Source organism: Zeus faber, assembly GCF_960531495.2.
Source record: "Zeus faber genome assembly, chromosome: 13".
Taxonomy (NCBI): Eukaryota; Metazoa; Chordata; class Actinopteri; order Zeiformes; family Zeidae; genus Zeus; species Zeus faber.
In genome coordinates this window covers 634,100-651,629 of record NC_137198.1, presented here as the reverse complement: position 1 = coordinate 651,629, position 17,530 = coordinate 634,100, and the positions used below count along the sequence as shown (strand labels likewise).

The window sequence follows — 17,530 nt, the reverse complement described above, 5'->3', positions numbered from 1 at the left end:
TCAACCCCATCGAGTGGTATGTTCCATGTATAGAGCTTTTACATATTGTAATTCGATGTTTATCACCATTTGATTTGTCACCACGTTCTCTGTGTGTAATTACTTGTAAAACCCAAAACAGACGCCTCAGTTAGGATGAGATGCATTTTCATGTATATTGGAAAACATCACGTATTAAAGACAGATATTGCAAAATAAACAAATTATCGCTGCATATATTTATGACAGCAGCTGCAGGCGTCAGGGGGAATATATTGATATTTTATGACAACACAATACAACTAAGGCCAGATATGGGATTCAATTTTAATTATTATTTCCAATCTACTGTGACGAGGGTCTTGACGTCAGCAAAATCCAACTTCACTTCAAATCATTATTATTTGTTTCTGATTTTGTGCTTAATGCCCATCACAGATAAAAGGCCTTGGTGTTGTTGATATTATATTGAGGTGATTCTATCAATGCCTGTGTGGAAATTCAGGTATTACTTTATGTTTTATGTCTATATGTCCATATACATTGTTTTTATTTTTATTTTTATTTTTCTTTCTATATATAATAATTGAAATGGATTATTATTTGTGTGCGTGTTTTCAGGCCAATAGTTGAATGTTTCTCCCTTTCATTCATATCATGGCTTGTCTTGACATTTGGCACGAAACAAGAGGATAAAATATTCAGGGTGAAAGCATCAGTTCAAATAAACCTGCCACCGAGTCCTAGAGGTCGTTGAATGATTCATGACAAACAGAGCGTGTACCATAGGCTGTGTTTCACTTCCTCAAACACACCAGAGGAACAGACGCTTTATTTACCGAAAACATTTGACTTGAATCCTCCGCATCCAATCCATTTTAACCACCAGGAGCAGTTTGAAGTCGGAGTTCAGCGCCCGAGGACAAACTGGAATTGTAGATTTCATAAGTTCAAATATTCATTTTCTTTAGTGTAAAACCAGGGCCCCGGCAATAACTGTTGCCCGGTTGCCTGGGGTGAGCAGATTTGGGACATGTGTCAACCATCTTGTGTGGTTTGGTTGCCCTGTTGTCGAGCACTTTTCTTTCGTTAAAAAAAAACCGTAATAAAATACGGATGGTGTACCTCTGCAGCAGCCAATTTGTCATTGCAGGGTTAGAGATGGACCTGAGGGCAGCTGTAGCAGAAAACCAGATCTGTGCTGCGAGCTCATCCAAACAGACATAACGAAAAGTCACAAATGTCAGACAGCTCTGCGATGGGGCCCCGCCCAGCTGCCAGGGGAGAAGGGAGGGGGTGGAGAGAGAGTGAGAGAGAGAGAGGGAGAGAGGGAGAGAGAGAGAGGGAGGGAGAGGGGAAACCACCGCAGTATTTAAAGACTCTGCTACTCGCAGATCACCTCAATCTCCTGCAGCTGCGTCCCCTTCCAGTTGCTGCCAGTGCTGGCTCCCCCCACCTGCAGGTGGCGCCAGAACCACTCCCCAGCGCCTCAACCTCTACGTTAAGAAACTTCCTTCAAGAACAAGTTCTTCTCCTGCTGCATTGATTTACTGTCAAACGCGTCGAACCGTCAGTCGTGGCAACCAACAGCTGATGCACGGTTGGCAACTTGACGACGCTTTCAAAAGTCAGTGTCGAGCCCTGTTGAAGCTTTTCTCCGTTTGTACAAAGCTATAACATATGGACACACACACAGCATCCACTTCCCGTGGAAGTGGAAGGGAGGAGCTGACGAAGTCACCATTTTGTTTAAATGTAGGGTGTGTGAAAAGGCTTTGATATCGGTTGCACTTTCTGTATCTCAGCCACTTCCTCTGCATTTCCTGATCCCTCAATGATTCATTTTAGCACCCTCCCCCTCCTCTGGGACACCCTTGAGGAGTGGAGGTGGTCACTTTCATTTTGGGTTTGCAGCTCCATCCTCCCTCGTTCATGCCGGGCTGCCTCTCCCTCCGTCTGCGTCTCGTAATCAGTGGTTGCGCGGGGCGACCGGGCGTGGCGGTGACTCCCGTTTTACGACCTTCTATGGGATCTCGGTCATGGAGACAAATGGAAAGCATGGCCGGCGAGACTCAGCCATCCCTACTGGGGTCACCGGCGGCCGCTCCCTGCCCCGGGCCGTCCCATCGCTCTCTCCTCCCTCCCTCCTTCCCTCCCTCCCCCTTTTAGCCCTACTGCATCAAGGGAAACCTCATTTAGCCGCGGCGCCTGAGAGCTTAGAGTTTATTCTGCTCATCCTACTTGAGGTTTGTTATCAAGCAGTGACAGTTTCCATTTGCAGGTAGTGATAGTGTTTCCGTTTCCTCCCCCTCCCCCTCTCCCTCCCCCTCTTCCTTCCTCCCTTCCTGCCTTGCCAACATGACACACACTGTCACCAGACGCTGATTTGCAATTTTGTGCAACACCGGTAAGGGGCCGATGTTAAAAGAGAGAGAGAGAGAGAGGGAGAGAGAGAGAGAGAGAGAGAGAGTGAAGACGAGTGGAACTGCATTGCACCAAAATCAATTCAAGGAGTTTGTTCTAAACCGTCGAACGTGGCATGTGAGACTGAGTCTTCGGAGGTAAAGTTTCATCAAGTGCCTTAAAAAATGAAAAAATAAAAACAATTTCAAATGTTGGAGTTCCTGGGACTGAACGTAGAATAACTTCACCACACAGGGCTTTAAGCCTCGTTTCGTCCCGCGAAGCATAGTGCTGTGCTCCCATTTCCACCAGCGAAGGCTTTGGGATCCTTGTGCCATTTAGCTCGACGTGTGGAGCTGAGCTGCGTTGAGTCAGATCTTTGCAGGGACGACACCAGGGACTCACACTGCTCTGAAAGGTAGAGGTGACATTCTTTCAAGGCAGGATGGTTCAGTTATCCACTTTTAGGAACTCCGGGTCTTTCTTCTGATCGGTGGGAAACGCTTTGAAACACCCGGACCCGTCTCCACACGACACGGCAGGTCCGGGCAAAACGTTTGCTTCAAAGAACGGTCCTTTGGTGGCGTTCCCTTCAAAGTCTTCTGCGCTGCATTGCCCATCTTCTTCTTCTTCTGCTCCTCAACCTTTCTGCCACTTTCAGGGTCGACGCTCTGAGCCTTAAGTTCTGCCTTCGCTGGAACGGATGGTGACAAGTCATCAAATCAAAGCAGATAAGTGCTGTTCATCGCCCAAGTCCAAATGTGCCCTAAGCTTCCTCTGATTCCTGGGAACAGCAGAGACATCACGCAGGGTGACCAGGACCAGGGCATTTTGGAGGGTGCGGTATCAAAGCGACGTGAGCAGCACGGACATGGTGCAGAAACCAAAGGCTGCTTTTGTCCAACACACAGAGGATCCTCCTATGTCTGTTACTGTATCTAGAAGCGAATCGAACTCTGGACGGTCTGTGTGACTGAGCAGGAGGGAAACATTCCCATTGAATCCATCTCAAAAAGCTCTGAGAGCCAGGGTGATCAGACCTTTCACGAGGACCTGGATCCTACTGATCAACCCTCTGAGAGTCAGGTCTGTGTGACCCTCACTCGGAGTTCTTCACGGGGACAAAACTCTACGGCTGGAATACAGGGATTTATTTTTGATAATTAGCCAAAGTTACTGATGACCATCCAACGTCTTCTACGACCTCATATACAGTGGGAGTCATGTAACAGGGAGGTGTTGGCAGATCCCTCCGCAACCTTGACCTTTCTCTACTTTTATTCCCACACAGTACAATGTGCTGAAGGTAAAAACCTGAATACATATCGCTCTGAACTGGATCGTTGCTGCTCTCAGACTTTGTACGTCGGTACAAGTGCTGCATTCCATCAAAGTCGGAACTCGGAAAAACCTGACCTCCTACTTGGAAAAGTGCAAAGGAAGGGCCATTTTAGTGGGAATTCCACCTGGGATTTCGGCGGCAGATCGCTCCGGCCTGAGTTTGCTGATACAGTGGTTCCTGGACTTAGGACTGTAATGGCTTCTATGAGAACAGTCGTATGTTAAAACAGTCCAAGCAATTTTTCCCATATACATCAGGCTCATATTTTTCTATGATTTCCTTCTTAGTTTCTATGGGAATCATTGATTTTTCTTTTTCCATCTTCCTTCTTCTTAGACTCATCATGAAGGTGAAAATAAACAAAATACACAGAATAACCACAGTAAATATGAAAAAAAAAACTACAAGCCACCAACTACGTGCACACACCATGTAGGTCGCCTAGTGACTGGCTGCTGACTGACTGCTGACTGACTGACTGCTGACTGACTGCTGACTGACTGGCTGCTGACTGACTGCTGACTGACTGACTGCTGACTGACTGCTGACTGGCCGCCGACGCGCCAAGATTCAAGATTCAAGATTCAAGATTTTTTATTCGTCACTTACAGATACATACTTTCAAACATATATGCACATATATGCCCAACTGCACATTTCCACGCTGGTATCTTGGAGCGGTCACCAGTGGATCCAAATGTTGGTGACGATGGCTGCTGGTGTCCTGGGTTAGTGGTAAGTCCAGGTACCGCTGACGTCACAGCAACATGGTGCTAAAGTTCCCTTTACATGCGTTTTGTTTTGAAAACACGTGGAACTTCGATCTAAACGACCAACTCGTTTTTACTTTATGTTGCATATGTTTTGAAGCTTGTAGATTTGACAAATTTGCCGAACAAACACAACATTGCTGCGGGCGTCCATGTTTTCCCGAACAGAACCAATGGAAGACGTTAAGCTTGGAGATGGCGACCGCCGACTCAGAAATACTGACGTCCAACTTAAAGCGACCATTTCATAGACATATTGTACCTTTCTGGTGCAATATAGGTATTTCGGGTGTACTATTTTGGGTGGACTGCATCAGCCACACCTCGAGGTCAATTTTGCAGCAGAAGTGATTTTGGTTACAGGCGTTTTGGGTGGACTAAGATGTTGTATTAAAGTGACTGTGAGGCGTCCTGCGTATTAAGTTGCGGTGATAAATATTCCTTTGGGATGCAGTGTATCCATCCAGGCCATGGACTGTGTGCACCTACGGAACTTGATCCATTTTGCGCCGAACTACATTCAAGCGCACCCCGCAGGTGTTCTGAGTCCTGGTGATAAATATTCCTCTGGGTCCTCCTATATCAACCTGTAGGGACTAAATCCCGGCACGACGGATAAACGGCGGTGGCGGCACAGAGCCACGCGAGCGGCATGCTAAGTCCATTACATAATGTCCCCGGCGTTGCCCACAGGAGACTAATGGCTTTTTATCCCGGATCCCCGGAGGCCGGTCTCCGTGCTCCTCTAACAGCCCAGCTTCCATTAACGCTGCGCGGGTTCAGTTCAAGAGCACATTTTAGCAAAACGCACCTGCTTTAAAAGTGAAATGACTGACATTAAGCGAGACAAACAGCCCACGCTTCCTCTCGTTCATCAGCACAAAGAGCCGCCTTGAAGACGGGCGCTAATAAAGAGCTTCTCGCTGTTTGGGATTCTAATTGACACGGGGGATGCGTTCAGTTCCTCTCTCTGTCTTTTTACAATAAAGACCTTAAATGCCGCACGGCCGCGTGAATTTGATTCTTTTTTAAAAGTGTATTTATTTATTCTTCCATTATGTCACCAGGAAGAATGAACATGAATTGATAAAGAGACCATTTTACATATTTTACTCCAACTTCCCACCCACAATCAACACTATGAAGACATTGAGAACAAGGTACAAAAAATTAATAATAATTAAAAATAAATAAATAAATAAATAAATACATAATTTTTGTAAATTCTTTTAAATATTTCTTACCCTGTGCTGTCAGCATGCTGGACATACAACACACAGTATTTGTTCCATTGCATTCAGGACAGAGTTAGTTACAAGTGGAGTTGAACTTCTCCACCTGCAATGAAACTCTTTATTCATTCTTTAATCATCAACTACTGCTGCAATAACTCTGTCCTGTGACGAGCTGTGGACGAGCAGAGCACACAACCACCACCAAGCCCCTCTTTGGACAACTCTTTACCATGTTTGGCTCTTCAAACAAGTCATCTAGTGAACGCTCCCCCACGTGGCTGAGTGCATCCACCCACTCCAACAGCTTGGGCTGGAGTTGGGTTTGGGTTCGAGCCCCCGCCCTGCGCCCCCACCTTTCTCTTTTTTTTAGGGTTAAATGTTTGATTAAACTCACATCTTGCTCCCGCTTATCTCAGCACGGAGCTGGTGACAGCGGGTTGAAGTAAAAAAAAAAGAACCTCTGCTAAATAACAAAATAAATTAATTAAATAAAGAATAAAGAAATATGAATAAATAAAGAGGGATTTGTCTTTGGATGACTGTGTGTGTGTGTGTGTGTGTGTGTGTGTGTGTGTGTGTGTGTGTGTGTGTGTGTGTGTGTGCTACGTGTGAGTGTGTGTGTGTGTGTGTGTGTGTGCTACGTGTGTGTGTGTGCTACGTGTGTGTGTGTGTGTGTGTGTGTGTTTGTGTGTATGTGTGTGCTACGTGTGTGTGTGTGTGTGTGTGTGTGTGTGTGTGTGTGTGTGTGTGTGTGTGTGTGTGTGTGTGTGTGTGTGTGTGTGTGTGTGTGTGTGTGTGTTCTACGTGTGTGTGTGTGTGTGTGTGTGTGTGTGTGTGTGTGTGTGTGTTTCTTCATCAAGTGAAAACTGCTTTCAATTCATCTGGTTGTTGAGTTTCCTGAAGTGAAATCAGTCGTTTTCCAACGAGACGCTCTCCGCTCTGAACGGAAGAGATTTCAAGACACATTTCCACATGAGACTGGAATGTTTTGTGGACTGTCTTTTAAAGAATATTAGATTAGGATAAGAATATTCAAATAAATAAACTGACCCTACCCAGCAGATAATTTAGCTTTCAATTACAAAAAAAATTAAAATAAAAAATTACATTTAAATAAAATGTATTGTTAAGAAGTAAAATAATACATACCTATATGTGTACGTAATAATATAAAAACATAAAAAATATGGAATAAAGTATATATATATATATATATTCATGCATAATTCACATGCATTCAAAGTGGCATGTGAATTAAAGTGGCATGTGAATGTGAATTGAGTGAGGTAGTGTTTGGGATAATACAGCACAGTATACAACAGTACGCGCAGCAATACGGCATCACGAACAACCCTGAACAGTGATACAGTATGCGGTACAGTATGCTACATACAGTACAGTAGGTAGTGGAGCCTAGTGCATGGCTCAGTTAGGACCCCTGGTGAGGTCAGCGTTGACAGTTCTAATGGCTTGAGGGAAGAAACTCCTTCTCAGTCTCTCTGTTCTCGCTGCGTGACTGCGGAGGCGCTTGCCTGACCGCAGCAGCTGAAACAGTCCGTTGTTGGGGTGATGAGGATCCTTCATGATCCTACGGGCTCTGCTACTACACCTCCTGGTGTATAACTCCTGCAAGGGGGGGAGGGTAGTTCCAGTGGTACGTTCAGCTGAACGCACCACCCTCTGGGCAGTACAGTTCCCAAACCAGGCAGTGATGTTGCCTGTCAGGATGCTCTCCACTGCTCCAGAGTAGAAGGACTTGAGGATCCTCACCGAGACCCGGAATTTCCTCAGCTGCCTGAGGTGGTAGAGACGCTGCCTCGCCTTTCTCACCAGAGTGTCTGTATGAACAGTCCATGTTAAGTCCTCTGTGATGTGGACTCCCAGATATCTGAAGCTGCTCACCCTATCGACAGAAGTCCCATTAATCCACAAGGGCGCGTGCGTCCTCGATTGTGATCCACGCCTAAAGTCCACAATCAGCTCCTTGGTTTTGCTGACGTTCAGGTGGAGGCTGTTGTCCTGGCACCAGAGTGACAGGTCAGCCACCTCCACGCGGTAGGCCTTCTCATCGCAGTCGGTGATCAGGCCCACGACCACGGTGTCGTCAGCAAACTTGATGATGGTGTTGGAGCTGGACCTGGCCACACAGTCATGTGTGTACAGGGAGTACAGTAGGGGGCTGAGGACGCAGCCCTGGGGGGATCCTGTATTCAGGGTGAGGGAGCTTGACATGTACTACATGTGGGGAGTTCAACGGAGTTCAGTTGGTTGGCCAGGGAGGCGTCCACACTCATGGTTGGGGAGGAGCTGCTCTTGTAGTTTGTTATTGTTCGCAGCCCCTCCCACAAGCGTCTGGTGTCCCCCCGCTCCATCTGTAGTTCCACGGTCTCTCTGTAAGTGTATTCATATTATACCTGTCGCGTGCACAAGTTGCACCAAATTGGACGCTGCACGTCCTTGGGTCCCCAGCGACACACCCGTCAAGCGTGAAGTACATCGGATGGACGGTTGTCGAGGTAATCGAAGGACAAACAGACAAATAATCTCTTGAACTTGAACTTGAACAAACAGACAGACAGACAGACGGACAGACGGACAGGCAGACAGGCAGACAGGCAGAGGTTTCTGCCTTTACAGCTATTATAATATATGGTTAGATCATTATAACAATATTATTAACATTCATATATTACATTTATATGATATATGGAATATGAGATGTATATTTCTTCTATTTCGATGTGTATTTTGCGGTGCAGCTGCACCCAGACACCACAACACGTCTAATAGAAGCATCAGCCCAACCACTGCACATGCTAAAGCACACCTCCTGCACGGCTGAGGGATGGCAATTCCACATGAACTTGTCACTTCAACACCAGCAGTGTCCATCACACTCTAGCGCGCACTGAAAGACACACTTTCTACAAATACCTTGGAAGATGTGCGATTTTATTTTGTAATGCGTACGGGTACATTGTCATTTCTTCATCAAGTGTACATTGCAAAATATCATTTTTGTTTTTTGCTTCTATAATTTGCTTGCAGCGGCACAATTAGGCCCGAGTGCGAAGCCGTTATGTAAATCCAGATCGTTTTCCCTGCGCTAATTAGTCATCACAATTAGGGGTAATTGAATCAACCTCTGGATACGACGCCGGAAAGCTGCCAGCCCTTCATGAGCGGCCCCGTGCATGCCCAGGTGCACGCCCACGACCACGTGCACGCCCAGGTGCACGCCCACGACCACGTGCACACCCAGGTACACGCCCACGACCACGTGCCGGCCCGGGTGCACACTCCAGACATAAAGGATGGAATATTTAAGGGAAAACAATCAGATTTCTCAAGCTAAATCTTATTTTTCCATCGTCGTGATTGGCATCCGAATTGTTCATATTGATCCAGTATTGATGGAATGTGCCAACGATTCATTCCATGCAAACAAATTGTTGAAATGACTCAGGAGTCTGGAGTCACTTTCGGCAAAAGAGCCCTTTGTTTTTATTGGGTCCAGATTCACCTCAGTTGGATCAAATTCAGACTCTGAGAATGAGATTCAGATGTTTTTTTTGTGTTTTTTGATGGAGGGTCTTCGAGACCAAACTTTCTCTTAGTCCAGACTCTAAAACACAGAGTCCTGGGCACCAGCCCCCCTGTAGAGCCAGGGATACGTTGAATTATGAGTGCGGCTGCACAACGCATCTCCACTTCACTGCATCTCTAATCAATGAAATAGCTATTGACCAAACTGATGAGACTTTGCTTCATTAAGAGCGATGAGGAGTCCTGCTGGGAGCGTCGCAGGGAGTGGAGTAAAGCCTCATTGTCTCACTGGGACTTATTATTATTGGCTTTATTTGTTTTTCAGTGCGGATTCCATTACGCAAGGATCACGATGATCCAGGACCCAGGCCTTGTCTCTGGATCCAAGTTCTGGTCCTGGTCCTGGTCCTGGTTCTGGTTCTGGTTCCAGTCCTGGTCCTGGTCCTGGTCCTGGTTCTGGTTCTAGTTCTGGTCCTGGTCCTGGTCCTGGTCCTGGTCCTGCTCCTGGTTCTGGTACTGGCTCTGGCTCAGGTTCTATTGTTCTAGGGTGGGATGGTAGCACAGGAGGTAGAGCGGGTCCTCCAGTAATCAGAGGATTCCTGGTTCGATCCCCTGTTCCTCCTGGCAGCGCGTGGAAGTAGTGCACCTTGCACGGTTGTCGCTGCCATCGACGTTTGCATGGCTGTGAATGGATGAATGTGAGGCGTGTATCATAAAGTGCTTTGAGTTGTTGCACGACTGGAAAAGCTCTGTATAAGATGCAGTCCATTTACCATTTAGACCTGGTTCTGGTCCATGGTGTCCATAGCTCTTCAGGCTTCATGGAACTCCTCCTGAGCACTGAAGAACTTTCTCTGTCACCTGAAACCCAGGAATGAGGCAGAGCCAAATATAAAATATTGAGCAGCTCTCACGTGTCACGTGCCCATTACCTTCCCCCCTGTGGAGCCGGGCCTCCCATCGGCGTCAGGCCCCGACCAGCACCAAAACACATGCTCTAAGTGGGGGAAATTTGATTTGTATATTGACAAATTTATATTTCCTCCGGAGACGTTCAGGTGGCGCCTTCACCGTGGGGGGTTCTCGTGCCCTGGATAAAACCCTTGAAAAAAGCAGGACAGGAAAAAAAAACATAACCTCGATCAGCCTGGTCCGATAAACATAAAAATAAAATAGAAATAAAATTAAAGTAAAATCTGCCGTATAGACAGATATCACCAAAAATACAGAAGAGAAATAGTAAAATATATTGAAATTAATAAATATAAGAATATAATAATTGTGATTCTATTCAGAGGATAGATTGGTATAGATATAAATGGTATAAATTATAATTATTACTTGTTAAATTATTATTTAGTGTTAAATTACTACTTGTTGAAGTACATTTAGTATTAAATTAGTACTTTTTTCAGTTATTATTTAGTGTTAAATGAGTACTTGTTAAATTACTATTTTGTATGAAATAAGTACTTGTTTAAGTATTATTTAGTTTTATATTAGTACTTTTTTCAATTGTTATTCAGTGTTAAATTAGTACTTGTTGAAGTATTATTTAGTATTAAATTAGTACTTTTTTCAATTATTATTCAGTGTTAAATTAGTACTTGTTCAATTATTATACAGTGTTAAATTAGTACTTGTTCAATTATTATTCAGTGTCAAATTAGGAGGGTTATTGGCAGGAAGTACCGTTCAAACGTCTCTCTATATTTAGCTCCCTTCTACTTTTCTTCTTTTCGTGTATCATTCTCAGATGTCCAACTCGTTGTCTTGCAGCCACACCCTCATCTCTGGTCCCACTTGGAAGAGTCTGATCTCTGACGGTGGTTTGTACAGAGGACAGGTGGTGGTCATATGTTTGGCAGTCTGCTCTGGCTCACCACATTCACATGCTGCGCTGTCTGCCAAGGCCCATTTCTTCAAAGATGACTTGTTGACGACACCGGTTTGCAGGCGGTTCAGAAGGGTCCATTGCCGGCGCGGTAGATGTTCTCCATCAACACCATCTCCCGGGTCCTGAATGCATACGTACATATGTGATGGCCCAGCTGACTCCCACTCCTGCTTCCAGGAGGCCACCAGCCATGCACTAGTCGACAAGTCCTCCGGGATGGAGCGGAGCATCTGTTGTGCCGCCTTGTTTTAGGGGTGGCGGGACTTGAATCTGTGTGGAGGCGCTGATTTAACGGTTGTGTCATGCAGGATATGCCAGCTGTGTGTCAGGGCTTTCCTGGCAAGGTTGATGGTAGCAGCCTCTCGTCGAAGTCCGACCGGGGCAATTCCTGAAAGGACTGACAGGTAGGACACAGGGGTGGGCTTCAAGAAGCCGGTTATTGTCTGGAGACAGTTGTAGATCACGGTGTCGACCTTTTTGACATGTGGGCTCCTACACCAGGCTGGTGCACAGTATTCAGCTGCAGAGAAGACCAGGGCTTGTGTAGAAAGCAAGACATCAGATAAGCGAGGCCCTTGATGTCACCTTGGCCAACATCTTCTAGGTGTTGCTTAAAGGTAAGCACCTCGTACGCCGAGGTATTTTGGGGCTTGCTGGAACTCCAGACGCTTGTTATTCCCAAACACATCCAGTTCCTTCTTTGCTTCCCGGTTGTTTAGCTGCTGACACCGTCTTCCCAGTACTGAGATGCAGGCGCCACCTGTGGAGGTAGGAAGCCAAGATGCCCATGTCCTGGTTGAGGCGCTCTTCCATCGTCTTCCATGTAGGTTGACACAGCATGATGGTCAGGTCATCTGCGTAACCATATTTCCTAGATGTTGTATCTGGAAGGTCATGGATGTAGATGTTCAAAAGCATCGGTGAGAGCACAGAACCCTGTGGAACCCTGTTTCTCAGTCTTCTGAGCCTACTTCTCTGGCCATTGTTGGTCTGTAGGATAAAGTTCAACAGCATCTCCATTATGAAGTTCACCATGTGCCTATCTGGGATTGTCCTCAGTAGTTTCAGATGGAGCCCGCTGTGCCAGATGGTGTCATATGCGGCTGTCAGGTACTGTAGCACCGGCGGTTGCCATGGTGACCGTTGTTGACCGCCCAAACATCTGATTCCGGGTCAAAACTCTGTGGCAGAATCGCTGGGTTTTGTGGCACAGGCGCAGTTTTCGGGACGACGATCACATCCGGGTTCGATGTTTACGCACCACGATGAGTGGAAGGATGGAGGAGAAATCCCGGTCCGGTCATTTTCCAGGTGTTTACATGATGGTCACAACATTCAGAACATTGACTTAAACCGATTATGATCGGTTGACTTACCAGCTTATTCAAATGCATGGAAGCACACTGAGAGGAGAGAGAGAGAGAGAGAGAGAGAGAGAGAGAGAGAGAGAGAGAGATAATTAATGTTTTCATATCAGCCTCTGGTTGTGATTAGTGCACTAAATACTAGACTCCCAAAGAACAGTTTTTTGATTGAAATTTAGGACGTGCAGCTTGCCACTGAAGTTGCATGTCTAAACAAAACATGGCTGCATTGAGATTGTGCCGCGGCCGTGCCCCACTTTCCCCCCGATATCCACTTATATTGTTTATGGGCGGGGTTATCCCGTTAGATATGATCTGAGAAGAAAGAGAGGAAGCACCTTCCACCAGTTCATCTGCCGAATCTGACCCACTACACGGAGACGACAAGGAGAAAATATGAATAAAATCCACGTGATCACACAGATAAACAGAAAGGAGACGGTTGTCGTGAAACCCCACACTTATCTTTATTTCAGCTGAACTTTTAATGCCATTTTATTTTATTATTGTTTTTATTCTCCATTTTTTCAGACTGTTAATCTTTTCAAATTAGAATTATAGCAACACACACCAATCCTCACCCTGACACATTCCTTGTATTTGTAAATGTAGGATGGAATAAACTGGCTCTGATTTACAGGAAACAGGACAGTGAAGAATATTTAATGTTAAAAATGAAGCGGATGTGCTTCAGTTGGTCTGTGTTGGCCCACAAGTCCCAGAAAGGTGCCCCATCAATGATCTATGCAGGGGCGTTGCGACATCTGCTGATCCCAGCGGCTCCTCAGTTTCGCCACTCCAAGAAGACTGTATAAAAAGCTCAGCTCTACAGTGAAAACTGAGCTTTCCTCTGTGACATTCTGTTGTGTTGTTACACTGAAACTGCTCCTCTTGTACAAGATTAAATACTTTATTAACCTAAACTATTTGTCTCCGATTTCCTCTGTAACGATTAATCTGTCCACAAACAAAGTTTATAGCTGTTTAACTTTAACACAGACACTCCCCCCGACCAATTACCTTGGTGTTCACCTGAACAATAAACTGGACTGGACTAATCACATACATGCACTTTATAAGAAGGGTCAGAGCAGACTCTCTCTGCTCAGAAGATTCAGGTCCTCTGGACGCAGGGGGCTCTCCTGAGGACCTTCTTCAACACCGTGGTGGCATCAGCCATCTTTTATGGAGTGGTCTGCTGGGGCAACAGCCTCACCACTGCTGACAAAAAGAGACTTGACCAACTGAAGCTGAAACTGGAAGGCCAGCTCTGTCCTGGGGGGCCCCCTGGACCCAGTGCAGGTGGCGGGAAAAAGGAGAATGATGGCTAAGCTGTCATCCATGATGGAGAACAAACCCCACCCCATGCATGACACTCTGATGGCACTGGAGAGCTCCTTCAGCAATAGGCTGCTCCACCCAAAGAGGGATATCGCAGGTCCTTGCTTCCTGCGGCTGTTACTGTATAACCAACAGTGCAGCCAGTAGAACACACACACACACACACACACACACACACACACACACACACACACTGTGATATATCCAAAGGGCAATTTTTATCACAAAAATGTACAATCCCTGATGTGCAATCTGTCGATATCTGTGCAATACGCTTCATTACTCTGATTCCTATTTATGTTGTTTCTACATAGGTATATATTTTCTAAATATTTACATTGTTTAGAGTGCTTACCCGGACTCTTACTTACTTTTAGTTACAACTCTTTATACGCTCTATTTTCTGCTGTTACTTTTTGCTGCTGCAACTGTAAAAATGTCCCCATTGTGGGACTAATAAAGGTTTATCTTATCTTTTCTTACACTATATACACTATATATACTATATATACTTTATCTACTTTATACACTAGATATACTATATACACTATATGCACTATATATACTTGATACACTATATACACTATATGCACTATATATACAAGTGTAAATTACATGACATTATATACATATATACATACATACGTACATACATACATACATATATATTATTATATTTTGTATATTTAATGTATATTATACACTATATATACTATATAAACTATATACACACTATATACACTATATACACTATATATACTGTTTACACTATACTATATAGAGGTACACATCACTTAACAACCTACCTGTTTAACAGCAGTTCAGATTTCCGACCAGCTCTCTGACCAGTCTGTATAATACCAAGCAACTCATCAGCCTTTATACACTCTACATACAATATACACTATATAACTGTAAAAACTATGGACATACTTTATACTATATATACTATATGCTCTATATACACTGTGTACATCTCATCGCTTCATTGTTCAGTCACCTCGATATTTATACTATATCTACTATATAAAGTATATATACTATATACACTATATATACCATATATACCAGCCACGCCCCCTTACCGTTAAATAACACCAGATATACTATATACACTATATATATATAATACATATACTACATATAGTATATACACTATATACACTATATTAACTATATATGCTGTATATACAATTTACACTATATACACTATATAGACACTATATACACTATATACACTATATACTGTACATACCATATACACTACACTGTATATACACTAAATATACTATATACACTATATATACTATATATACTATTTATACCAGCCACGCCCCCATACCGTGAAATAACACGCACTTATCTACCAATTGGCTTCACGACCTTGTAGGAACGGAACTCTGTCGGTAAGTGAGTAGTACCTGTATATATATATTGTATATGTACAGCATATATATATATATATATATATATATATATATATAAAACTGTGTCGGTAAGTGAGTAGTACCTGTATATATATATATATATATTGTATATGTACAGTACATATATATATATATATATATATATATATATATATATATATATATATATATATATATATATATATACACTGTACATATACAATTTATATATACAGGTACTACTTACTTACCGACAGAGTTATATACATATATATATATGTACATAACTCTGTCGGTACACATACACATATATACAGTGTATATATATATATATATATATATATATATATATATACACTGTACATATACAATTTATATATACAGGTACTACTTACTTGCCGACAGAGTTATATACATATATATATATATATATATATATATATATATATATCTCTGTCGATAAGTGAGTAGTACCTGTATGTGAATCCTTTGCCTTTTAAATTCATGATCTGAACACTCTGCTTTGATTTCATCTGTCAAAGCACTTTGTAAACTGTGCTTTTAAAGTTGCTTTATGAATAAAGCTATTATTATTATTATTATTATTATTATTCTTTTAATTATTATTATTACTATTATTATTATATAGGGACCAGAGATGAGGGTGTGGCTGCAAGACAACGAGTTGGACATCTGAGAATGATACACGAAAAGAAGAAAGGACTGCGTCATCTCAGAGGAGCCACGCCTCTTTGAGACCAAACAAACAAACTTTTTATTCCATTTGATTGGCTCCAGGAAGCAAGAAGCAGGAAGTGTCTGACCACCCATCCAGTCCCCTTTTCCAATTAAAATTTCAAACGACTGAAGGGATTCATGTTGGAACTGCAGCCGGGCTGAACCTGGGACCGAGCCAAGACCTGGGACCTGGAACTGAGCCAGGACCTGGGACAGAGCCAGGACCTGGGCCCGAGCCAGATCCTAGGACCAAGGCTGAACCTGGAACCAAGGCTGAACCTGGGACCTGGGACCGAGCCAACACCTGGGACTGAGCCAGGACCTGTGGACTTGGGATGGAGCCAGAACCTGAGCCAGAACCTGGGACCAAGGCTTCACCTGGAACCTAGCAGAACTTGGGACCAAGGCTTCACCTGGAACCTAGCAGAACTTGGGACCAAGGCTGAACCTGCAACCGAGCCAGTACCTGGGACAGAGGCTGAATCTGGGACCAAGCCAGGACCTTGGACCTAGGATCGAGCCAGCACCTGGGACTAAAACTGAACCTGGATCTTGGAAAAAGGCCCAACCTGGGACTTGGGATGCAGGTTGAACCTGGGACCAAGCCAGGAACTAGGACCTGGGACTGATCCAGGACCTGGGAACAAGACTGAACCTGGGACCAGGCCAGGACCTGGGACCCGGGACCTGAGCTGAACCTGGTACCTGTCCTGGCCCTGTCACCTGCAGAAAGTTCGAGACTGAGTCCCAGGAACGGGATCAACACCCAACCACCCAAAAATACCACAAGATCCAATTAAACCAACAAATAAAATCAATGACGTGAAATGAACCCTCTGTGCAGCATCCTGCACAAAGGATTTCTGGCAGTTATTGACTAAAAAACCCTTAAAAGCAAAGAAAGAAAGAAGGAAGGTGAGGTGGAGGACAACACGGGTACATTATAGGGACATTATATTTCCAGCGCCTGAGATCTAATCGCTGCCCTGCTTGTTCTGGAAATCTAAAATGGCTCCAGCGCTTTGAAGAGGCCGCTAAGTGGCACATGATACGACACCGAGTTGGACTCAGTAAAACGAGGAGAAGGATCCGTGAGTCGCTGAGTGAACGCTCCCGCAGAGGTTCTGGTGCTGCTACTCACTGAGTACAGTAACACTACTCAGACACTACTTAGTGGAACCACAGCGTTAAAAACACTGTGTTTAAACCCATTGAATATCTTCCTCAAAACTCAAATGTTAAATCTGCAGATTCATTACATGTCCACCCTTAACATTCAGTATTTTATATTATAGAACATATAAAGAACAGGAAGTTGTCATAATGGGGACTTTTTGTAATGTTTTTTGCATTTTAACTTTTTCCTGGCCGTGCTGTAGAACAGTGGTTTTGGTATTTAGTGGTATTTTTATGTTATTACTTTTGAGGGTTTATATATATTTTTTTTATTTTGCCAATATTTCTTTCTTGCTTAATGTTTATTATTTTAAGATTAGTTATTAGGGGTCC

General features: G+C 44.1%; 1 protein-coding gene across 1 annotated transcript in view; it reads right to left on the bottom strand.

Annotated features, from left to right (window-relative positions):
• gfra4a (GDNF family receptor alpha 4a) overlaps positions 1–12,207 on the bottom strand; it is a gene marked incomplete at both ends in the record, with an annotated part of 197,551 nt that extends 185,344 nt beyond the window's left edge. Inside the window, 3 exons of the mRNA XM_080012673.1 lie at positions 8,873–9,028; positions 11,933–12,056; positions 12,144–12,207. Of these exons, the coding sequence (XP_079868799.1) occupies positions 8,873–9,028; positions 11,933–12,056; positions 12,144–12,207 (344 nt within the window). The remainder of the gene's footprint in view (positions 1–8,872; positions 9,029–11,932; positions 12,057–12,143) is intronic.
• Between the last annotated feature and the right edge of the window lie 5,323 nt (positions 12,208–17,530).